The following is a 21,586-nucleotide window of genomic DNA, read 5'->3' as shown; positions in this document are numbered from 1 at the left end:
GTTCTGGGAATGTTTTATTTTATTTTTTTTTGTTTTTGCTTTTGTTTTTCTGTTCAAAATCTACTAGTCCTCCTTTTTCTACATCTTCACTTTTGTGTTTTTCAAAATAAGATACCAGTGCTGAGAGCGTCAGTTGTATAAAGGGTTCTGAGCTGTCGGAACCATTCTGAATGCACTCCTTTGTCTTATACCTTTTTCTTCACCTTCATTCCAGCAACCACCACTGGTTAAATGTACCTCAAGGGCTTAATACAGGTTTATTTTCAAACATAGTTACCAAATAAAACTTGCCAGTGATATACAAATGTATCACAAAACACATTTATCAGCAGACTTAGTAAGTCATATCAGTTTTAACTTAACAATGAGTTAAAAACCAATTTAAGGGAGCACCTGGGTGGCTCAGTCAGTTAAACCTCTGCCTTCCACTCAGGTCATGATCTCAAGGTCCTGGGATCGAGCCCCACATGGGGCTCTCTGCTCATCAGGGAGTCTGCTTCTCCCTCTCCCTCCACCTCTCACTTGTGCTCTAATAAGCAAATCTTTAAAAAAAACTAATTTAGTGAAAAACTTAAAAACAGAGGGATCTTAGTGCTTTAAATTCATAGAAGCCACAGACAAACCCCAATCTCCATGCAGCTGCTAAATAAGGTATTCTAATATCAGAAGATAGAGCCATTAATCTAGTAGTCTTTGTTGTCTAGCTATGTGGGATTATACAATTACAGTGTTAGGGAACGTAAGTCAAATGTTATCTTAAAATTAAGAAAGTGAATGGTAATTTATTTTAGTTAGGTAAGAGGTCTGGAGATTAAGGCTAGGAGAAAGTGTTCATGTTTTTAGAGACTGAAGATAATACAGATAAATCTGGGGTAGGTCATAAGAATGCCTTTGAGGATAGTGACAAAATGAGAATTAGTCAACCTAAGATTGAAACTCTCTCACCAACATGGGAAAAGTAACAAGAGAAAAGGAAACATTATCTGCTGAGAAATATGAAATTTTAAATCTGTGGGCTCAAAGATATCTTCTCTCATTAGATACAATTAATTATAAATCGACTTATGGATTTTTCCTAAACACTGTTAAGATCAAATGCCATGACCACAAGGGGATACCATAAAACCCAAACCCAGACTTTGTCAAATTAGAATTTGTAGTCTAGAAGTGATCTATGAAGCTCTCTAGTCCTTTGAGTAGCTAAGGTTACTTACATTAAGTTATCCACCCTATTAGACAGACACAAACAGATCTCCTCTTAGTTCACATTAATATGATTACTAATATTGAGTAGGATTTAATATTAAATTAAGGAAGATGATCTGATAAACTAGCAAATTTAAAAAAGAAATCTTGGGGGCACCTGGCTGGCTCAGTTGATAGAACATGCAACTCTTGATCTCAGGGTTATGAGCTTAAGCCCTACTTTAAAAATAAAATAAAAAATCAGTTCTTGGCAAACCAAGTGATCTCTGAATCATTAGGACAATTTTATCCTAATCCATCTTAACTTGTGGAAGTGTTCACTATACTGATAAACAACTCTATCTCTGGAGTCAACCTGAGCTCAAATTCCAGCTCTGCTACTTTGTAGGACAAGTTAACTTAAGCCAAAACTTATTATTTATATCTGTAAATACAGATGATAAAGGTGCCTATTTCAAAGTGTTGTTAGAATTATGGAAGGTAATGCATTCAAACTGCATAGCAGAATACCTGGCTAATAAAAGTCCAATAACAAATGTTGTTCATCTAGTTTTTTCTTCTTGGTGCTTGGAAGCCAAGCCATCTAAGTAAGTCTTGAGCTCCAAAGACAAGAAGCTAGTTTCATCTCAAGTAAGGCTATGAGAATTGTTAAGAATACAAAAGGGAACTACTTCTGTTTCTGAAAGTGGGCATGCTATCTGAATGAGTCTCTTCTGGTTGCTATGGCTAACCATCAACTGGGATGGAGAGAGAATGAAGATGGAACATTTGTTGACTCTAATACACTGGTGCCAAGAAAATAAAAAGAAAAAGCTCCATGCATGATAGAAAACGACAATATAAACACATTTATTGATGTAGATACTAGATTCTAAAATATTACTCTCAATGGTCAACATATCTGTGACTAAATTGGTGAGTTTCTTCATCACAGTTTTATCAGATAGGTTAGCAGAGCAATTGCTGCTGGGAGATCTGCAGGTATTATATGATCTTGGGACTTGGTGGTTAATGTGAACAGAGAGTAGGTTTCATTAAAAAGGAAGTAAAGTAAAAAAAAAAAAAGGAAGTAAAGTAAGAGTACAGACTTAATTAAATCTGGGTCTTCCACTTATGGCTTGTATGACATTGGGCAAGTTACTCAATGTCTTTGTTTCAGTTTCCTCATCTATAAGCCAAAGATAATAATACTTGCCTCATAGAATGCTTGCTAAGATTAAATAAATTAAGATGTATAAGGCACTTAGAATAGTGTATGGCAAATAGTAAACACAGCATAAGTGTTACTATGGATTATTACATAGACACAGTTATTCAAGAAAAATATAGAGCTGAGAAAGAAAAACTGAGAGCAAGTATGTGTTCTGGGGGAAAAAATCTTTTTGCATGAGGGAGTTTGTTTTGGGGCTTCAGAAAGTTAGGGTTCTCTCAATGGATATACTTCTAGTAGCAGTTGGGGAAACTCACTGGTAGCAAGTTTGTGGATGTTATTGAAATAAACTTTTAGATATTTTCAGAACTAGAGTATTATAAATGTATCCTGAGTTTTTATTAGTCTGTTTTTGTTTTTTCAAAAAAAATTTTTTTTTGAGAGAGAGAGTGCGAGAGTGTGCGCACATGTGTGTGCCAGCAGGGGAGGAGTGGGGGGTGGGTACAGAAAGAGAGAGAATCACCCTGCACGAAACCCAACGTGGGTGGGGCTCAACCTCACAACCCTAAGGATCATGACCTGAACCAAAATCAAGAGTCAGACGCTTAGCTGACTGAGCCATCCAGGTGCCTCTGTGTTTTTTTCATATTCTTATATAGGCAATCCACCTACAGCTTTTAGTGTACATACGAAATTTAAAAAATCATCTACTAAACTAGTTGAAAACAAATTCAGGTACCACATTTGGGGGGGCTCAAATTTGCTTACAGATAAACAGATATATCGTGCATATACATGTGTGCATATCAGGCCAGGGTGAGTGCAGTCAGCAAACTAGGGCCCATTGCCTGTTTTTGTATGGTATGGCCTGCAAACTAAAAATGATTTTTACATTTTTAAATAGTTGAAAAAAATAAACAAAAGAATATTTCATAATACATGAAAATTAAAGGATATTCAGATTTCAGTGTCTATAAAGAAGGTTTTATTAGAACACACTTGTATTCTTTCATTTATGAGTTGTCTATGGCTGCTTCTGGGCTACAATAGCAGAACTGGATAGCTGCCAGTTGAGACCAGAACAGCTTGCAAAGCCTGAAATATTTATTCTCTGGCCCTATACACAAATAGTTTGCCATAGTATGTGTTATAAGGAAAGGGAGTAAATTAATTCTTAGACATGGTTCTCCAAATGTGACTAAACTGCCATTTTTAACTGTGATAACAGCCTGGGTGGCTCAGTCAGTTGAGTGTCTGACTCTTGGTTTTGGCTCAGATCATTAATCTCAGCAAATTAATTCTTAGACATGGTTCTCCAAATGTGACTAAACTGCCATTTTTAACTGTGATAACAGCCTGGGTGGTTCAGTCAGTTGAATGTCTGACTCTTGGTTTTGGCTCAGATCATGATCTCAGGGCTGTGAGATCAAGCCCCATGTAGGGCGCTCTTCTCAGTGCAGAGACCGCTTAAGATTTTCTCCCTCTAGGGGAGCCTGGGTGGCTCAGTGGGTTAAGCCTCTGCCTTCAGCTCAGGTCATGATCTCAGGGTCCTGGGATCGAGCCCCACATCAGGATCTCTGCTCAGCACGGAGTCTGCTTCCCCCGCCCCCCACCTGCCTCTCTGCCTACTTATAATCTCTCTCTGTGTGTTAAATAGATAAAATCTTAAAAAAAAATTTTTTTTCTCCCTCTACCTCTGCTCCTTCTCTGCTCATGTGTTCTCATAAATGAGTAAAATTGGGGGGGAGAAAAAAAGAAAGAGAGAGACTAACTTCTAATGCTCATTGTGTAAAACTCTAAGGAGTTCAAGTGAATACCTGTTTGAAAACTTGAACCTTTCCTGAGTTGATTCTTGTTGAAAATTTGGCCCTGCCTGTAACTTCCTATGTAGTCTAATAGTGAAATGAAAAGGTAGAAGTAGAGGGAAAAAGGACTACAATTTACCAAACATCTACCACATGACAAACACATTATATTTTTCTTTCAAGTCTTTACAACAATTTTATAAGGTGGAAATTACCATCCCTATTTCACTGAGGTAAGTACAGAGGTTCAGTGATGTTAAGCAACTTGCCAAAGACAATAGAGCCGTTGTGAGTGGCAGAACTGGGATTTGAAGCTAAGTCTGAGAACCCAAACTCTTACTTATTTTCACTAAATCAGGGGCTCTCAAGTAAGATAATTATGACTCATAGTAAGAAGTATACTTTACTTCATGATACAGTATACGGATATATTAGTACATACAATTGGACAAGTTTCATGAACCAATATTTAACCTTAAAATGTGCAGTATAGTCTATTTCTTATTCTAGTCTAGAAGTTAAAAACTGATGTCACAACCAACAAAAACATTTTCACAACCCACTTACAGATGACCACTATCTACTATTTAAAAACAAACAAAGTATCAGGGGTGAGGGAACAGCTAAAATGGGTCAAGGGAGCGGGCATTACAGACTTCCAGTGACAGAATGAATAAGTCACAGGGATGAAAGATAGTGCATATGGAATACAGTCAATGGTACTATAATAGTGTTGTGTGGTGACAGACGGTAGTGACAACTGTGGTGAGCATAGCACAAAGCACAGAATTGTTGCGTTTGTACTACCAAAACTAATGTAACACTGTGTGTCAAATAAATAAATAAATGCTGCACTAAGTCAAAGAACAAGAGAATTCTCAATCTACAGAAGAATATTAGTTCTGTAGTTATAGTCTTGTTATAGTGTAAGTTATATAGTCTTGTCAACCTTGCAACTTGCACATCAACTCTGTGAAAGGAAAACCAGGGAAAAGCTGACGTTTGTCAGGGGTTATCAAATGCTGTTTTGAGACTAGTGATATGTGAGACAACTGGATGAAAGAGTATGTTCCAAGTGCTTCATGTATTTGCTTAATCTTCTTAATTACACTTTGAGGTAGATACTATTATTATTATTATCCCCATCTTACAGATAAAGAAACACACACAGAAAGCTCAGTCGATTTGCCCAAGATGGCACAATGAGCAGGTAGTTGAAGAAGGATCAGTCCCAGGTGGGCCAGCTCCAGAGTTCACTCTTAGTCACTTTGCTCAAGCACCACTGGCTGTAGCACTTCCCACTTGGGTCATACCAGTTTTTCAAAAAACCAACTTCAACAGAACTGACTTAACATTTAAGTTTTGACTTTTTATTAAGAACTGGCCATATGAAGAATAGTTCTCTATCTTTAATAAAAGTGCTTTTAAAATGCTGTATTAATTATATTGTTACTATTCACTATGAAAAGGAAAAATCTGGTCTCTCCCAATGTAATACATGCTTTTATTTACTAGAAAATAAAAGACACAAATCTCGATTCCATTTTTTGTCAGAGTGTACCTTTCCCTCAGAGTTAATTATGTTATAGTTAACCTAAAACAGCTAATTCTTCATGGTTACACTTTTCTAAACACCAGCTTATGTTCTTCTTCCTTATATTCAGTAACACTATGCAAGGACAAGTAGAAGTGAGACAGATGTGTCCCATGCTTTCACTGAGCTAATATTTAAAGGGGAAGGCATACATTTAACAAATAATTTCATTATTAGTGACAAGTACAAATTCTAGAAAGGAAACACATAGCATACTTTCAGACTGTATTACTGGGGACCCAACCTAGGTACCATGGCCAAAACATCCTCAAAGCAGTGATATTATTGCTAAGCTATAAAGGATGAAAGGGAATCTTTCTGCCTAGAATGATTTCTTGGTTTAAAAAAAAAAAGAAAAGAAAACACAGAAGATCTTGAGGACGGAAGGAAGGCAAATCTGGCAATTTGCCAACATTCCCAGCTGCCAACCTGAATCCCCTTAGCTGGCACCTGCTCAAGACACTTGCTAGGAATAGGAAAAGGTGAGAGCTGACTAACTTATTTAATATAGGGTGATTCTGCTATAGGTGCAATGAGGGATGCAGTAGTTCTCAACATTGGCTACACATTGGAATTCTAGAACAGTCACAAGGAAAAAGGCCCTGATGAAAGAAGAACCTTTTAATTTACTGCATGTCCTAACCCAGGTGAAAAAGAAATTGGAAAGCTGGTGAAGAATGTTCTCAGAGAGTGATCCTATTGATCTATTTAAAAGTATCTACACACACACACACACACACACACACACACACACACAGGTATCTTCAAATGCATGCAAAAGAGCTAGACTTCTTTTTTTCATGTCTGATCTTATGGAAGAAAAAATATTGCTGCCATCCTGAAGAAACTGAAAACACAAGTATTACCATTTATAAGAATCAAAACCAGGAATAGGTAAATCACAGAGAGGGGGAAAGAAAACAAAGAACTTCCCTGGACTTTTATCTTTGTTGCCAATCAGTATTTGTTAAAATGAACAGATAATTCAGAAGACAATAAGCACTGTTAATTTAAATGTTTAGACAATTCATTTGATGCTTCATTATAAACTAGAAACAGGTTTTTTTCTGGTTCTCCCCACACACTTTTTTTTTTCTTGGCTGTCATTGCTTTTCCTACCTACATTCCTTTGCCATACAACAAATTATGGCCAAAAAAAAAAAAAAAATCAATTGGTAGTAGGAATTTTCCTAGAAACAGTAAGAGCAACTACTGATGGGAAGTTTATTATGTACCAGACACTCTGTAAAATATTTTCAATATATGACTGTCTTACTTAAGTCGTCACAATGACCTTCGGACATATTATCATCTTCATGTCATAACTAACAAAACTGAAGCACAAAGACATCAAGTAACTCTATGCCAAAGGTCTCACAGTGAGGGTGCCACAGTCAGTTAAACAGATGCCATTCCTTTTGGAGTTCATTCAACCTCTTTTTGGAACACAGTACATCTTTTGAATCCCAGAAGAAGGTTAATGAGGATCAAGGACAAATAATAGCAATCTTAACAATTCTTTAGCTTACTGATTTTTCTCAAATGAGAATAGGGCTGAAATGATTATGATTAGAAGAATGGCAAATTACAAAGGGAAGTAAGCCAGTTTTAACAAGCAGTGGTCATAAACTGCTATATAAGTATAGCAAAACAAACTATATAAAAACATACATCAGTGGTTCTAAACTTCCATGTATCAGAATCTCCTGTGGGTCTAATTAAAACACAGATCAGTTGGCTCTAGCCAAGGGTAGAGTATCTGATTCAGAAGGTCTGGAGTAGAGTCTGAGATTTTGAATTTCTAACAAGTTCTCAGCTAATGCTGCTAGCCAAGGACCACAGTCTGGGAATCAATGCAGTATATATACTAAGTAAATTCACTCTCTTACACAGCTGTACTAAATAAAACCACACACTTTTCCCAGGAACTAGAACACAACTAAAAGGCATTTTTTAGGGGTTAATGGAATGTGGCATTTTCAAAGAAACATTTATAATTTTTTTCCTTTATTGTATTTTTAAACATTTGATACATATAAAAATATAAAATACAAACTGACAAACTTCCTTTAATATTAAACTGTATGTATTTTTGTAATTGTCAAATATTCTTATGAGATTTAATTTTTGAAGAATACATCTAACTTTCACAATTAACATATATATCATAAATAGGTTAAGTTTTAAATATTTTTCACTGCTTATTCCATAATTTTCAGTAGTGAATAAACACCATTACTGAAGACTAACAGAATGTATAACATTTGACAAGAAAGATTATTCAAAGTTTCCAAGATATGTTACAAACTAGTAAAGACAAAGAGAATACAAAGAAATACTTTATCCTAAACTTATCAATTTTAGTTTTTTTTGTTTAAATAATGCATAAAATTTTAAGACTGAGCTAGACAATTCTAAAGTAGGCTTTACAACATAATGATAAAATAGCCTTTAGTGCTATTTGAGTAATTATATACAATGAATATTGGCAATGAAGTAAAATCTTACCCAGATCTAGTCGTTTTGAATTCCACCTTGAGGATAGGTTTGCAGGGTTCTGGCTTCTTCCCATCCTTTAATTGTTTTCCTAAAATATATTTTCCTGCATTAAATTCTAGAATTCTAAGTTATTCTAAATTCTTATATTGATAATTTATATATAAAATGAAAGTAAAATGAAATACACCATAAAAATTTTTAAATGATTTTGAAAAGAAGTATTTTAATATAAAATATTTAAAATAACCAAGTAAATCTACTGTTTGAAATTCAGTGCTGAAACGTAAGAGTAATTTAATAATGACATTTATGTGACAAAATTCTTGCAAAATATATTGATAGCCTTCCCAATGTTCCTAATTGCAGATAAGCAAGCAGAATTTTAATTTTCTAAATGAATTCAAGTTTAAAATAGCTAGATTTGAGAAAAACAAATCTAAATCATGTTTTCACCCAAGTGTGACAGTTGCAAAATTAAAACCTATGCTAATAACTTCATTTATATGTATTCTCCTAAAGTAAAATCCATCTATTGTAATGTCCAAAAAGAACGCTAAAGTAAACCAACCTCTACATATTATTTAAAAAAATGTTTGAGTCCTGCTATTTCCGACATGTTCATTGTAGAAACAACTCAGAAAAATATAAAGAAAATAAAACATATCTTCATTTTTAGAGATCATTCTCAATATTAATATCTTATTTTTGGAGATCCTAGACACATGTCCCTATCCCAATACTTCTTTCCCAGCTTCCCCACACCACCCATAATACAGATAGCTCATTCTAATAAACTTTTGTTTAAAATTTCATTGTTTTCTGTTTGACTCACCAAGAAGAATGTAAATTCCGTGAAAGCAAACGTTTTTTAAGTGTATGTGCGCTTTCTGTTGATGTATCCCTGGTGACAAGTATTGTTTGACATATCGGTGGGTGCTCAGTAACTAATAAGTGAGTAAATTAATGATTTTTCCTTAGGCTTAATTCTTAGGAAAACAGGTATCTGGGTCAAACTGTATTCCAAACACACTGTACCAATTCATACTTCGATTAGTTTAAGACCACAGTTTGCCACATTCTTCCCAAACAATGCTATTTTTTTTTGTTTGTTTTTGATCAGAAAGGGTATCTAATTTTAATTTGTATTATTTTAATCTCTAGAAGATTCTTCAACTTTCTGGTCCTCTGTACGTCTTCTTTTTAAAATAGTTTATGTTCTTTCCTATGCTTGTATGTTATCTTCTTTACATTTAAAAATAAATTTTATATTCAAAGCTTAATACTGTATCCATCATATGTTACAAACATCTTTCCTAGTGTCATTTATGACTGAATTCTTAGAAAAATGTTACACTGCATAGAAGTATACCTTTAAGTCATCAAAATCATGTTCCCAGTTGAGAAAACTTAAAATCCTAAAATGTCAATTCTTCTAAAATTAATTCATAAATTCAATGTAATCAGAGTTTAAACAGCTTTTCTTTGATTTGCACAAAGTGACTTGAGTTTACATGGTGGACTCACTACGTATGAATAGTGAAAAAAATTAGGAAAAGAAATGGGACTCCCAGAATGACAAAGTAAGGACCTCTGTGAACCCAAAAGGACCTCTCCCACAAAAACTGAAATACTAGCACAACTAAAGTTAATCACTTCAGAACCCTGGAAATAAACTGAAGCCACAAAACAAGTGGAACATTGTCTACCTAATAGAAATGACTAAACCTTGGTTAAGACAGGGAGAGCTAAAACATTCTGATAAGGGTTATTCCCATCTTCCTCACTCCCCAGCTAGGTGGCTAGGCAGACGTGAAAATCCAATAGTATCAGCAAACTAATCAGTGCTGAATTTTTTTTTTTTTTTTTTTTTTTGCAATTCCATTAAAAGCAGCTTCCCTAAGATCAAAATCAATATTTTGTCCCAATGCAGTTCCCTGGAAACCTCTATTCCCAGGGTGTCGTGGCAACTTCATTTGACACATACATCAGCTCAGAGGGATAGAAGGTCTCACACTTCTGGGGCATCACAGAAATAACAGCAATCTGCTGGCATATCACAACTGCCTAAGGCTGTGGTTTTAGGTGAGTCAAATAAGAGCCTGAGCAAGAATTAAAAGTAAATCCTGAAAAACAGCACAATCCAGGACTAAAAGGTTGCACACATGTGCAAGGTCATGTGCATGCCCAGAAAATACCTGAGAAAGAAGAAAGCCCCAGTCACTCCTCTCTGGTTGACTCTGAAACCTTGAGAAAAGAGGAAGTTTAAAAAAAAAAAAAAAAAGTAAAGTACAGAAAGTAAAATGGGCTATAATACCTACTGCTGGCAGGATCACTGCCAAAGAGGTACACGTACATGACAGAAAGAAATGTGCATAGGATACAATCTCTCCGGAAGGTAGTCTGAGAATATTAATTAAAAACAGGCATACTTAAAACTCTAATTCTTAGGAAAAGCAATTCTAATCGTAAGCATTTATTTCATAGAAACAAAAGGACCAACGCCTATCAAATATGTACAAGATGGTAATGACAGCATAATTTGTACTGATCAAGAACTGAAAAGAAAGTGAATACTGATTATGTTGGAAGGGCTGAATACTTTGTGAAAAACTGGGAATAAAACTGGCTATTACATGACCATTAAAATGAAGGAATTAGAGCTATGCCAGATGACATGAAGGGACTATCCTCAAGTAGAGTGGATTAAGAAAACATACAAGAAAGATTAATATAATTCCATTTTATGCAAAATAATGGCAAAACTCCTCATATTTACATATGTGTGTGTGTGTATATATATATACATATATATATATATATATATAATTTTAGAAATGTATTTTTGAAGAATACCTGTAAGTTTTTTGACATACTGTACCTAGTCACTGGGCTGCTAACATGGGTGAAGGCTGAGGGAGAAGGAACTGGTAAGATATGATTCCATTTATGAATAATATGTATGTATATGTATGAAAAAAGCTACCAGCCCTTTTTTAATCATTCCCCTCCTTGGTTTCGAGCTTATTGGGAAGTTCTTTCCCACATCAAAATCATATAAATTTCTTTTTTTTTTTTCCAATTTCTTAAAATTGCTCTGTGGTTTCACTTATTACATTTAATTATTTTCTGAAGTATATTTTGGCACAGGGAAGATATTTTTCCTCTAATAATTTCAAAGCTATTTTTATAGTTCTATTGAGCTGCAATTGCTGGACAATAAAGTGCACATATTTAAAATGCACAATCTGAAGAGTTGTGATAGAAGTATGCACCTGGCAGCACTATTTGTTGAACCATTATTTCTTTCCCCACTAATACAGTATGTCACCTTTATTACATTACATTTTTATAATTCAGCCCTGTCAACTTACAAGAGCATCTAATCCTGCCTCAAGATCCCAGGGGATCATCTCTTTCCCATTTTGTATAAAATGACAGTGCAATGAAACTTGAACCTCTAATTAAATTAGCATTTAATTTACAGAAATCCAGTGGCTAGTGACAGAGTAAGTCGAACACCAAACCAAGGAACTGAAGAGGATTGCTGGTTTTCTGGGGGGGTAAGGGGGAAGAAACTGAGAAACAAAGAAAGGTAGGAAAAAAGGAGGCCTAAATCAGAAAAGGAGTCCCTCGCATTGTACAAGGAATGCAGAATTTCAACCACTATTTTAATCTGCTCAGTAATACGTGAGCTTTCAGTAAAGAATTTAAATGGTTGCTCTGAAGGCCAGCATCAGGCCTTTATTCTCCTACCACCCCAAAGCTCTAATAGGAGAGTCAGACTGATAGAACTTAAATTATAGACACAAATTTTACATTTATTTCCAAAAGTTATTCTTTGTATGCATTTTGCTTCATGAAGTAAACAATTATTCAGTTATAACTCAATTTAACTTATTTCAGTATTCACCACCGATCTTCCAGTGGCTAGAACAATTTTTAAAGAAGAGCATTACATGGTATATCTACTGAATTTTTATAAGTTTTGAGCTTACATATTGCGCATAAAACCTGGCTAGGTACAAAAATTTTAGCTTTTGTCTTGCTCAATATTCTTCTATGTTCCTCTCCTACATCCAGTATTCAAATTTAGAATAACGTTTAAAGCCAGTCTAATTTTTGTTTCTTTATAAGTAAACTTTCTTTACCACTCCCTACAAGGATGCTAACTGAGTAGGTTTATTATCTCTGTAAGTAAAAAAAATTTGCAGTTTTTATAGTAATCTTTCTTCATGAATCTTGCTTGGAAATTAAGGAGTCCTTTTGATTGGCATAATCTGATTTTTTTTCAACTCCAATTTCTTAAATTATGTCACCAATAATTGCTTACATTCCAGAAAGGCAAATTTATTCATCTGTAATCCTAGACTAACCATTTTCTAAATCAAATTAAGTAATAAGGACCTTGCTAAGATTTTTACAAAGGATGTGTAAGTAAATTAAAGGATGTTTAGAAGATCACCTGATTTCACCACCAGGTGTCATTTTACTTCTGACTTGTTGTGTCATCTGAGCAGCAAGAACCTGTGCTTACTCAACTGGTTCTTGTTCAAATACCTGTGAACTACCTTGATAAATTGTTGAAAAGAGCTGGTAAATTATAAAACAACTTAATAAATCATATAAACTTCCAAGTCACATCTGATTTATCTTTTACTATGCCCTGCTTCCCATTCCTGTAAACCACCCTGCCATAAAAAATTGGCTTCAGTCCTATTGATTAAATTGCAGAACTGTATTAATGTATGTTCATTTCTTCCCATTTGCTGTCACAACTGAAATCTTCACTTATTGTTTACAAAATCTTCCTAATTGCTCTCCCACTTCTGCCCCCAGGTCACCTAATGCACGACCATCAAAGTAGTATTTCCAAAATATAAATTTTATGTTTCTCATTGTAAAATCATTTAGGTCTCCCATCATGAAGTCCAAACTCTTAAGCATACTACAATATATATTCTTGCCTCCATATGCAGTTCTGCCTTTGTTTCCTGCTGCTTGCCCAAAGGTAATTTTAACTCTGGCCGTATTAAACTATTAGCAGTTTTCCAAGAACATCCTGCTTTTGATTATGTCTTTGTATCTTCTGACTAAAATAACCTTGCTCTGCTCTTTCCCTTCTTATCACACCCCACTCATCCTTTAAGACCAAGCTCATATAACTTGGATTTGTGAAATCTTTCTACACCCTTCATCCAAAAAACATATTAATTCTGTTTCCATAGCATATTGGGTATGCCTTTATCAGCACTTATAATATGTACTTTAGTAATCCGTTAGTAGATAATTTTCATTCACTGGAATCTGAGTTCTTCAAGGGGAATATATTTCCAGTATTTAATCTCTGGTAAATAGGGGGTGCTCAATAAATGTCTACTGAATGAATGAATGAAGATGCATTAAAAATGAGTGAGGATCACTGACAAAAACAAGTGTTTCCTTTGTTTTTAATTTTGATATTTAGAATGTAGAACACATTTTCTAACTGATACAGTTGTTACACAGCAATTATGTTTTCAACACTCACACATGGCTACAGAGCACTTAAAATGTGGCTGGTCCAAGATGTGGCATAAGTATAAAGTACACAGTAGATTTTAAAGAGTACAAAAAAAGGATGTGAAATATCTCAAATTTATAAGTTGATTACATGTTTAAATGATATTTTGAGTTAAACATTTATTATTAAAACTAATTTTATGTTTTTAAACTGCTATTCATATAGTTATTAGTAAATTTACAATTACACATGCAGTTTGCATTATATTTCTATTGAACAGTGATGTTCTAGAAAATATAATCATTCAAACTGGAGAATGACATTGTTAATAATACTAGTCCAAAATGAGGAGGGTGTTCTTCTTTAGTAAGTATGAAGACCGAGCTGACGTAGAGCTGGACTAGAGACACCTGGATACCTGGTTTTTGACTCTTGGCCAACGGCAGTGGGATTTATGATATGCTTGTTCAAGGTCCCAAACTCCCAAAACTCCCCCAGTGACCCCCAGTGTAACCGTTTTACCAGTGGTTGGCAACTGACCTAACTGGTGTGACAAGACTGGCTTGATCACTGAAAGGGTAAACTGAGTTCCTCAGAAGCTAGATCTTGGTGGCTGGAGCTAAAGACTCAGCACAATCCTTGTATATATGGGCCTGTGGGACCCTGCATGTGGGATGCCTCTCAGAATGCTTACCTGCATTGTTTCTCCTGCTGCAGGATATCCTCTGCCTTTAAATTAAAGTTTTATTTGCATATGTTCTATAGAGTCCGGTAATAAGTCTTTTCAAATTCACAAACTGAGGGAAAACTTTGCAATGAACTATATAAAAAGAACTGCAATATGGTTTTATTATTCATTGAATGGTTTATGCTCAGGTGATAATAAAGTAGATTAATAGAAATTTTTGAATGTCACATCCATAAAATATTACACTGACTTTTACTTATGTAAAATATTTTCTTCAGTGACACTTAATAAAGTTCCGCAATCTTGGTTTACTCCTTAATATGTAAGTAGATTGATCATACTGATGAATAAGCTCCAGAAACTAAATTTTAAATTGTCATTTCCTATAATGGACATCTACTGATTTTTACCATCTACCACCTCCATTTCTTTTGAGAAACATCTGATGTTGGTGAAGATGACAATCAGAAAAATTGTACTCTGACACACACATATTCAGAGTTACAGGGGAGATCCTGAGATCCTGTGGTGCCCTGAGCCAGCAAATCACTGAACTATGATGACTGCTTTAGGGTAGTTAAAAGCCATGCCAAGACTATCAAGTTCTTCCCTCCTAAATTATGAAAGTTTGTTTGTCAGAGGAGAGAAACAAGTCCAAAAGAGAGAAGCAGAATTCTCCCCTAGGCTTACCACACAGAAATACAAAATTTACAGCCCACCAAGATGAAATGACCTTGCAGTCAATAGAGGGAATAAATCCTGCTTAATTTCCACATATTCATAAAACTGTTTATACCTTAAAAATCACCTTGTTCAATCCTGCCATTTTACAGATGATGAAACTAAAGTCCCAGAGAACAGTAATTAACCCCATAAAGTATTTCCACACATAGCAAAGCTAGAGTTACATTCCAGGTTGTCTCACTGCAAGGCAAATGTTCTCTGATATTCTTAAAAACCAGATTAAAGTGACCTATCACTATTTTAGTTAGTAAAAAATCATCTGTTAAGGATTTCAGTCTCACAAATGAAAAATTTCTGAAAAAGTATATCAACCATTTTTATACGTGTTGTAAAATTATCCAACATTATATCAAAAATTATCTTAAATGAATCAAATTATTTTTCTTTTCTGGCTATTTTATCATCACTATCTAGAAAACTGCTCTGCCCCTCAGAATAAGAGTTTGCTATCAAACAACTTAAGCAATGAAAGATGTCATCCAAGGATAAACTGAACATAGATAACAAATCTGGAGAACTGTATGATTCATTTACAGTTCAAGGCCATCATTTCTCAAAGTGTATTTCACAGAGCACTGGAGAACCACAAGATGTTCTCTGAATAAAGGACATTAAAGTCAAATAAATTTGTGAAAAGCCACATAAAATAAGTGCATATATAAACCAGTATAAATAATATTTATGTATGTGTGTATGTATATATATATCATACATATATATGATATATATGTATATCCTCCCTCTTAGAAATTCATGGTACACATTAAAAGTGAAGACATCTTGTGTTGAAGAAAATGCTCAACTTTAATTCAGCATTTCCAAATCTCTGACTATAACAAGGCTTTTCACCAAAAAACTCATTAATATAAGAAAAATTCATATGTGAAAATATTTTGGGGAATACTACTCTAACAATCTTTCAGCCATATCCTACCAAATAAATAACATAGCCAGATTTATATTTATTATGATCATATACATATAGCATATCATAATTTTCAGACACTTTCACTTACATTTTGCTTGTTTAATCCAGGATATAGAACAGTTACTGTTCTATACTGTTACATGGTAGATCCAATATTTGTTGAATAAATAATCTCCATAAAAAACACACAAAAAGACTAAATTTAATTATCATCTCCATTTACAGATGAGAAGGCTGAAGTTCAGAAAAGTTAACCGACTTCCCAAAGGTCACAGACCCAGAGATTACGGACCCAGGGCTTGACCACAAGTCTTCTGACTTTAAAACCCCATGTTAGGCTGATGTAATATTATGTCTTCCGAACAGATTATTCAAGGACATCTTACACTATTCTTAACACAAAACATCACATAATGAAGTACTGGTAGGAGTCTTAAAGTACAATCAGTTCCTAGCTATCAAGGTTTAATACTTATAATGCTTTTTTTTTTTTTAACTTACAAATATTTTTTAAGAAGATACTTAAAACAACTGTTAAATGGGTTTAAATAAGAAAAAAAGCAAAATGAAAAAAACTTTAAGTCTAGTATATTTAAAGTAATTTACCATAACTGCCAGAAAGTAAAAGCAAGAGACCACAACAGAGGACAGTAATGAGAAAATAACCCTAAATTTCAATCCATCAAAGCAGACATTTAGTATACCAAAATTATATACCATAAAGCATGGATATATATGGAATAAAGGACACCTTATCATGGCATGAAAAACACATTTTTATACTTTAATGTGTAAAAATCCATTTAGTTTTGTCACTGAAAGCAGCTATCAATATAAATTTAACTTTGGTAGGTTACCTACCACTAAAAATAAGCAGTAAACATTACTACTATCAAAAATAATTCATAAATTGCCCAGGTTACTCAGGTACAACAAAAAGGCCTTGAATGCAAGTTGGTACAGCCACTTTGGAGAACAGTGTGGAGATTCCTCAAGAAATTAAAAATAGAGCTTCCCTATGACTCTGCAATTGCACTACTGTGTATTTACCCCAAAGATACAGATGTAGTGAAAAGAAGGGCCATCTGTACCCCAATGTTCATAGCAGCAATGGCCACGGTCACCAAACTGTTGAAAGAACCAAGATGCCCTTCAATGGACAAATGGATAAGGAAGATGTGGTCCATATACACTATGGAGTATTATGCCTCCATCAGAAAGGATGAATCCCAACTTTTGTAGCAACATGGACGGGACTGGAAGAGATTATGCTGAGTGAAATAAGTCAAGCAGAGAGAGTCAATTATCATATGGTTTCACTTATTTGTGGAGCATAACAAATAACATGGAGGACAAGGGGAGATGGAGAGGAGAAGGGAGTTGAGGGAAATTGGAAGGAGAGGTGAACCATGAGAGACTATGGACTCTGAAAAACAATCTGAGGGTTTTGAAGGGGCGGGGGGTGGGAGGTTGGGGGAACCAGGTGGTGGGTATTAGAGAGGGCATGGATTGCATGGAGCACTGGGTGTGGTGCAAAAAACAATGAATACTGTTATGCTGAAAAGAAATAAAAAATTTAAAAAAAAATGAAAAAAAAGATACTGGAATATTTTGGGGTGACTGGGCAGTATATCAACAGCTTACTCTCAAATAATTCAAAAAAAAGTGCCATTTTTATTTAAAAAAAAGATAAAAATTTTGACAGACTTAAAACTACAAAGCCAATGTTATATATTTCTACTGCCTTTGATACTGGTTCATTTTCTCGGAATTTGAAATCAAAGTTTTAAGACTAATCATCTTTTTTGGTTTTCAGGATTCTTAGGTTCTAGAGGTCTTAGGAAATCCTAAAATTTGTGGTAATTTTCAGGAGTATCACCAAGAATGAATAAAGAATGAAAATATATTAAAGAAGAACTGGAACCTCAGTCATAAGGGCTATCTATCCTCCGGATGCATGCATAATAGACCTATAGCAAATTTAAAATAAGGGCTTTTCCAGATGATTGCTACCACACAGCAATGGTAAAGTATACTAAAATGTGTGGCTTTATGAATTACTGTTTTCTTAAAAAACAAACAACTCTAAAAACTCATCCTGCCACAGATAGATAAATATTTTAATTTTACTATTTCTTTAATTTTTACATTGCAACAATTCAGAATGGACCAATACTTTTTTAAAGTGGGCCCTGATAATTTTAAAGCAAACAATGAAATATTAGCAATACCACAAGAATAATCTTCAATAGACTAAATGTAAAGAACAGTTCATTTAATCTCTCAAAATCCACTGGTTAAGAGTCTCTTAGTGTGGTTGGAGAATGTATATTAATAAAGAAATGCAAATTCCTAAACTTCATCCAAAACTCAAGGAAGGTCTTCATAATCTGTTCATGAACACCCTAATTAAACCTCAGAAGTTTTATAAATAGCTCTTGCATAGAAAAGAATAAGCAAGCTTGAGACTGCTATCCCAGGAAAGGATGGCTTGCAAGGTTTGCTCTTGGTTGGCATCTGGTAACGGCTTTCAAGATGGTTTCCACCATTCCCAGACTGATGAAGGTGGCATACTGTGCCTAAGTTGTTCATATGAACAAAATAATTCATGATGAATCCCTGATTTCCTCTGGACATCTGAAATTCTGATGCATGCTATACGCAGATAGTGCCTATGGCCTGATTCCAATAAAAACTCTGGGCTCCTGGGCTCAAATGAGCTTCTATGGTAGACAACATTTCACACATCTGGTAATAACTCATTGCTAGAGGAAGTAAGCATGTCATGTGTCACTCTACTGGGAAAGGACCATTGGAAGCTTGAGCCTGGCTTCCTCCAGACTTCATCCTATGTACCGTTTCCCTTTGCTGATTTTGCTCTTCGTCCTTTTGCGGAGTCCTGTGAGTCTTACCAGTAAATCATTAAACCTGTGGTGATCTTGGGCACCCTTGACATAATACTTCAATGCATAAAATTACCTTCTGTAGAGTTCAAAGTGTTTCCACATACTTTGTATGTGTGTGTTTGTGTGTGTGTGTATTAGCAACTCTGCAATTGATAACTTTAAGATGACAAAGGCTTAAAGTAAGTCCTGTTAACATTCACAAAATTACTTGCTTTCTGGACTACTGGACAAGTAATATTCAGAATATAATGTACCATTCATTTTCTCAAAGTTCAAATTTGAAACTTCAATTGTAAATATAGAGATTTTTGTTACCTGGTTGTTATTCATTTCATTACTATATGTATACATATTTTTAATTTCCTCAAAATGAAAGAAAACTCATTCTCGAAAAAAAATCCAAATGCAGACTCAAAACAGTTTATTGTACATCACAATTTATGTAGTGTTCAAAAGGGATATGTTCTTACCATGTGGAGTGATTGTCTGTATAGGCTTGGCTGGAGACCTCACATTCCATATAGTCAAGGTACCATCTGAATGACTGCAAATAAATTGTTTTCCCTCATGATGCCAAGCAACAGAGTGAATAGCCTACATAAGAGGAGTGAAGAATTCCACTTTTAGAAACAACAATCTAAAAATCAAGCTATACACAATCGGTATTATAATTTTCACTTCAAACTTTTTCGTATTTTCTAAACTGAAGTCAACACATTAACTTTACATTCCCACAATCCTCTTTAATGCAAATGAGATTTAATATGGTACTGGCACTATTTTAAATTATTTTTACTTTATTCCTTAAGCCAGCGTAAGAATGATATAACAGTGATATATGAATTATTAATGAGCTCAGAAAAATAGACTGTATTCTTATAGATTCTTAGAATAAACTATACCTAAACATAAATTACCAAGTAATTAACAACCAATATCTCATCAGAAAAACTGGCTGCATTAGACAGAACACTTTTCTTTAAAGATTTTATTTATTTGAGAAAAGGCGGAGTGAAGGGTAGAAGGAAAAGCACACTCCCTACTGAGCTGGGAGCCTGATGCTGGGCTCCATCCCAGGACCCTGAGATCATGACCTGAGCCGAGGGCAGTTGCTTAATTGACTTAGCCACCCAGGCACCCCTAATCTTTTATTTTAAAGATTTATCCATTTATTTGAGAGAGAGTGAGCGAGCACACAGGAAAAGGGGAAAGGGAGAGAGAATCTCAAGCAGACTCTGCACTGAGTCTGGAGCCCAACATGGGGCCTGATCTCAAAACCCTGAGATCATGACCTAAGCTGTAATGTTTAATGTAAGAGTAATGTAAGAGTCAGAAGGTTAATTGACTGTGCCCCTCAAGTGCCCCCTAAATAAAAGCTTACAACAGTAAAAAGCTTACTCCATGATACACATGACATTCTATAAACTCAATCTGAAAATCATCCCTTAATAGCCTTAGCAGATGAAATTATTTCTATAAAATAGTAGTTGAACTAAAGAGCTTTACAAAGCTTTTAAATATTTTTTTTAACTGATAAGGAAAATACAAGAGAGATCTTCAGTGTTGTCTGAAATATATAAATAAAAACATTCTAATTTTATCATAAATATGAATGTATATCATATACCTAAATATATAATATTTACGGAGAATCACTATTTCTACTTTGCTAAAGAAAATCATATACATCTTTGTTTAAAAGTACCATTTAATTTAAAGATGGTATTAAATTATTAACTATTCCAAAAATAAGTACTAATTACATGGACCAGTGGTTCACAATTATTTTGGATAACAGAGAGAAACAAATGCCAGAAAATACTCCACAAAAGAATAACCAAATACGAACTTTTGCAATGAAATAAATATACATGATTTTCTCAATTACTTCCGCAATTTTCTAAATACAAATCCAACTTCATACAAGATACCACTTTTTTCCAATAGCCTCTTTAATACCACTGCATATAATACTACACATATGCTATTTATGTTTGTATTATATGTATATATGTATATATTATCTAAGTATAGTATATGGGTAAGTATATATACTGATAAACACTTAAGTAGTACATATGTAGCATTATGTCTATAAATAAAGTATATGTGTATAATATACACCATATACAAACTATATATGTATAAAACATGCAGTTTTACTTTTTCTTTAGTCCTTTTCATAAAATGAAGTAGAAATTTATGTAAACAAAATGGGAAAAGTAAATCTAACTAACCAAACCTGCAACACCTTTACAATCGGAAGGTGGGTTAGGAGCAAAACTAAACAATTCATGGGAGACGATATGAAGTAGGTAGCATCAACTGGGGTTGAGGAATTTCGTATGTAAATTGGCTTATTTTTCCAAGATATGCAATTTCCAGGAGATTCTTAAGAGGTTACTTGATTTTTAAAAAATGGGAAACTATAGATACAGATGAAGGGAAACAGGAGAGATCCAGGACGAAATGGATGGAAACTAACAAAATAAATCAGTGACATACAAAAGTTGTAGAGAAACACGATGAATTCAGGGTAGAGAAAAAAATGTCGAGAAAAGGGAGG

The 21,586-nt window shown here is 34.3% G+C and overlaps 1 protein-coding gene across 6 annotated transcripts in view; it reads right to left on the bottom strand.

Moving 5' to 3' along the window:
• The window catches only part of STXBP5 (syntaxin binding protein 5), a 170,516-nt gene that overhangs the window by 85,570 nt on the left and 63,360 nt on the right, over positions 1-21,586 (bottom strand). For all 6 annotated transcript variants that reach the window (XM_032873133.1, XM_032873135.1, XM_032873136.1 and 3 more), the window contains 2 exons: positions 19,491-19,614; positions 8,264-8,342 (listed from right to left, as the gene is read on the bottom strand). In XM_032873133.1, the coding sequence (XP_032729024.1) occupies positions 8,264-8,342; positions 19,491-19,614 (203 nt within the window). The remainder of the gene's footprint in view (positions 1-8,263; positions 8,343-19,490; positions 19,615-21,586) is intronic.

The sequence above is a fragment of the Lontra canadensis genome, unplaced genomic scaffold, assembly GCF_010015895.1.
Source record: "Lontra canadensis isolate GAN:19392208 unplaced genomic scaffold, GSC_riverotter_1.0 scaffold47, whole genome shotgun sequence".
Classification (NCBI taxonomy): domain Eukaryota; kingdom Metazoa; phylum Chordata; class Mammalia; order Carnivora; family Mustelidae; genus Lontra; species Lontra canadensis.
This window is presented reverse-complemented; position numbering and strand designations above follow the sequence as displayed.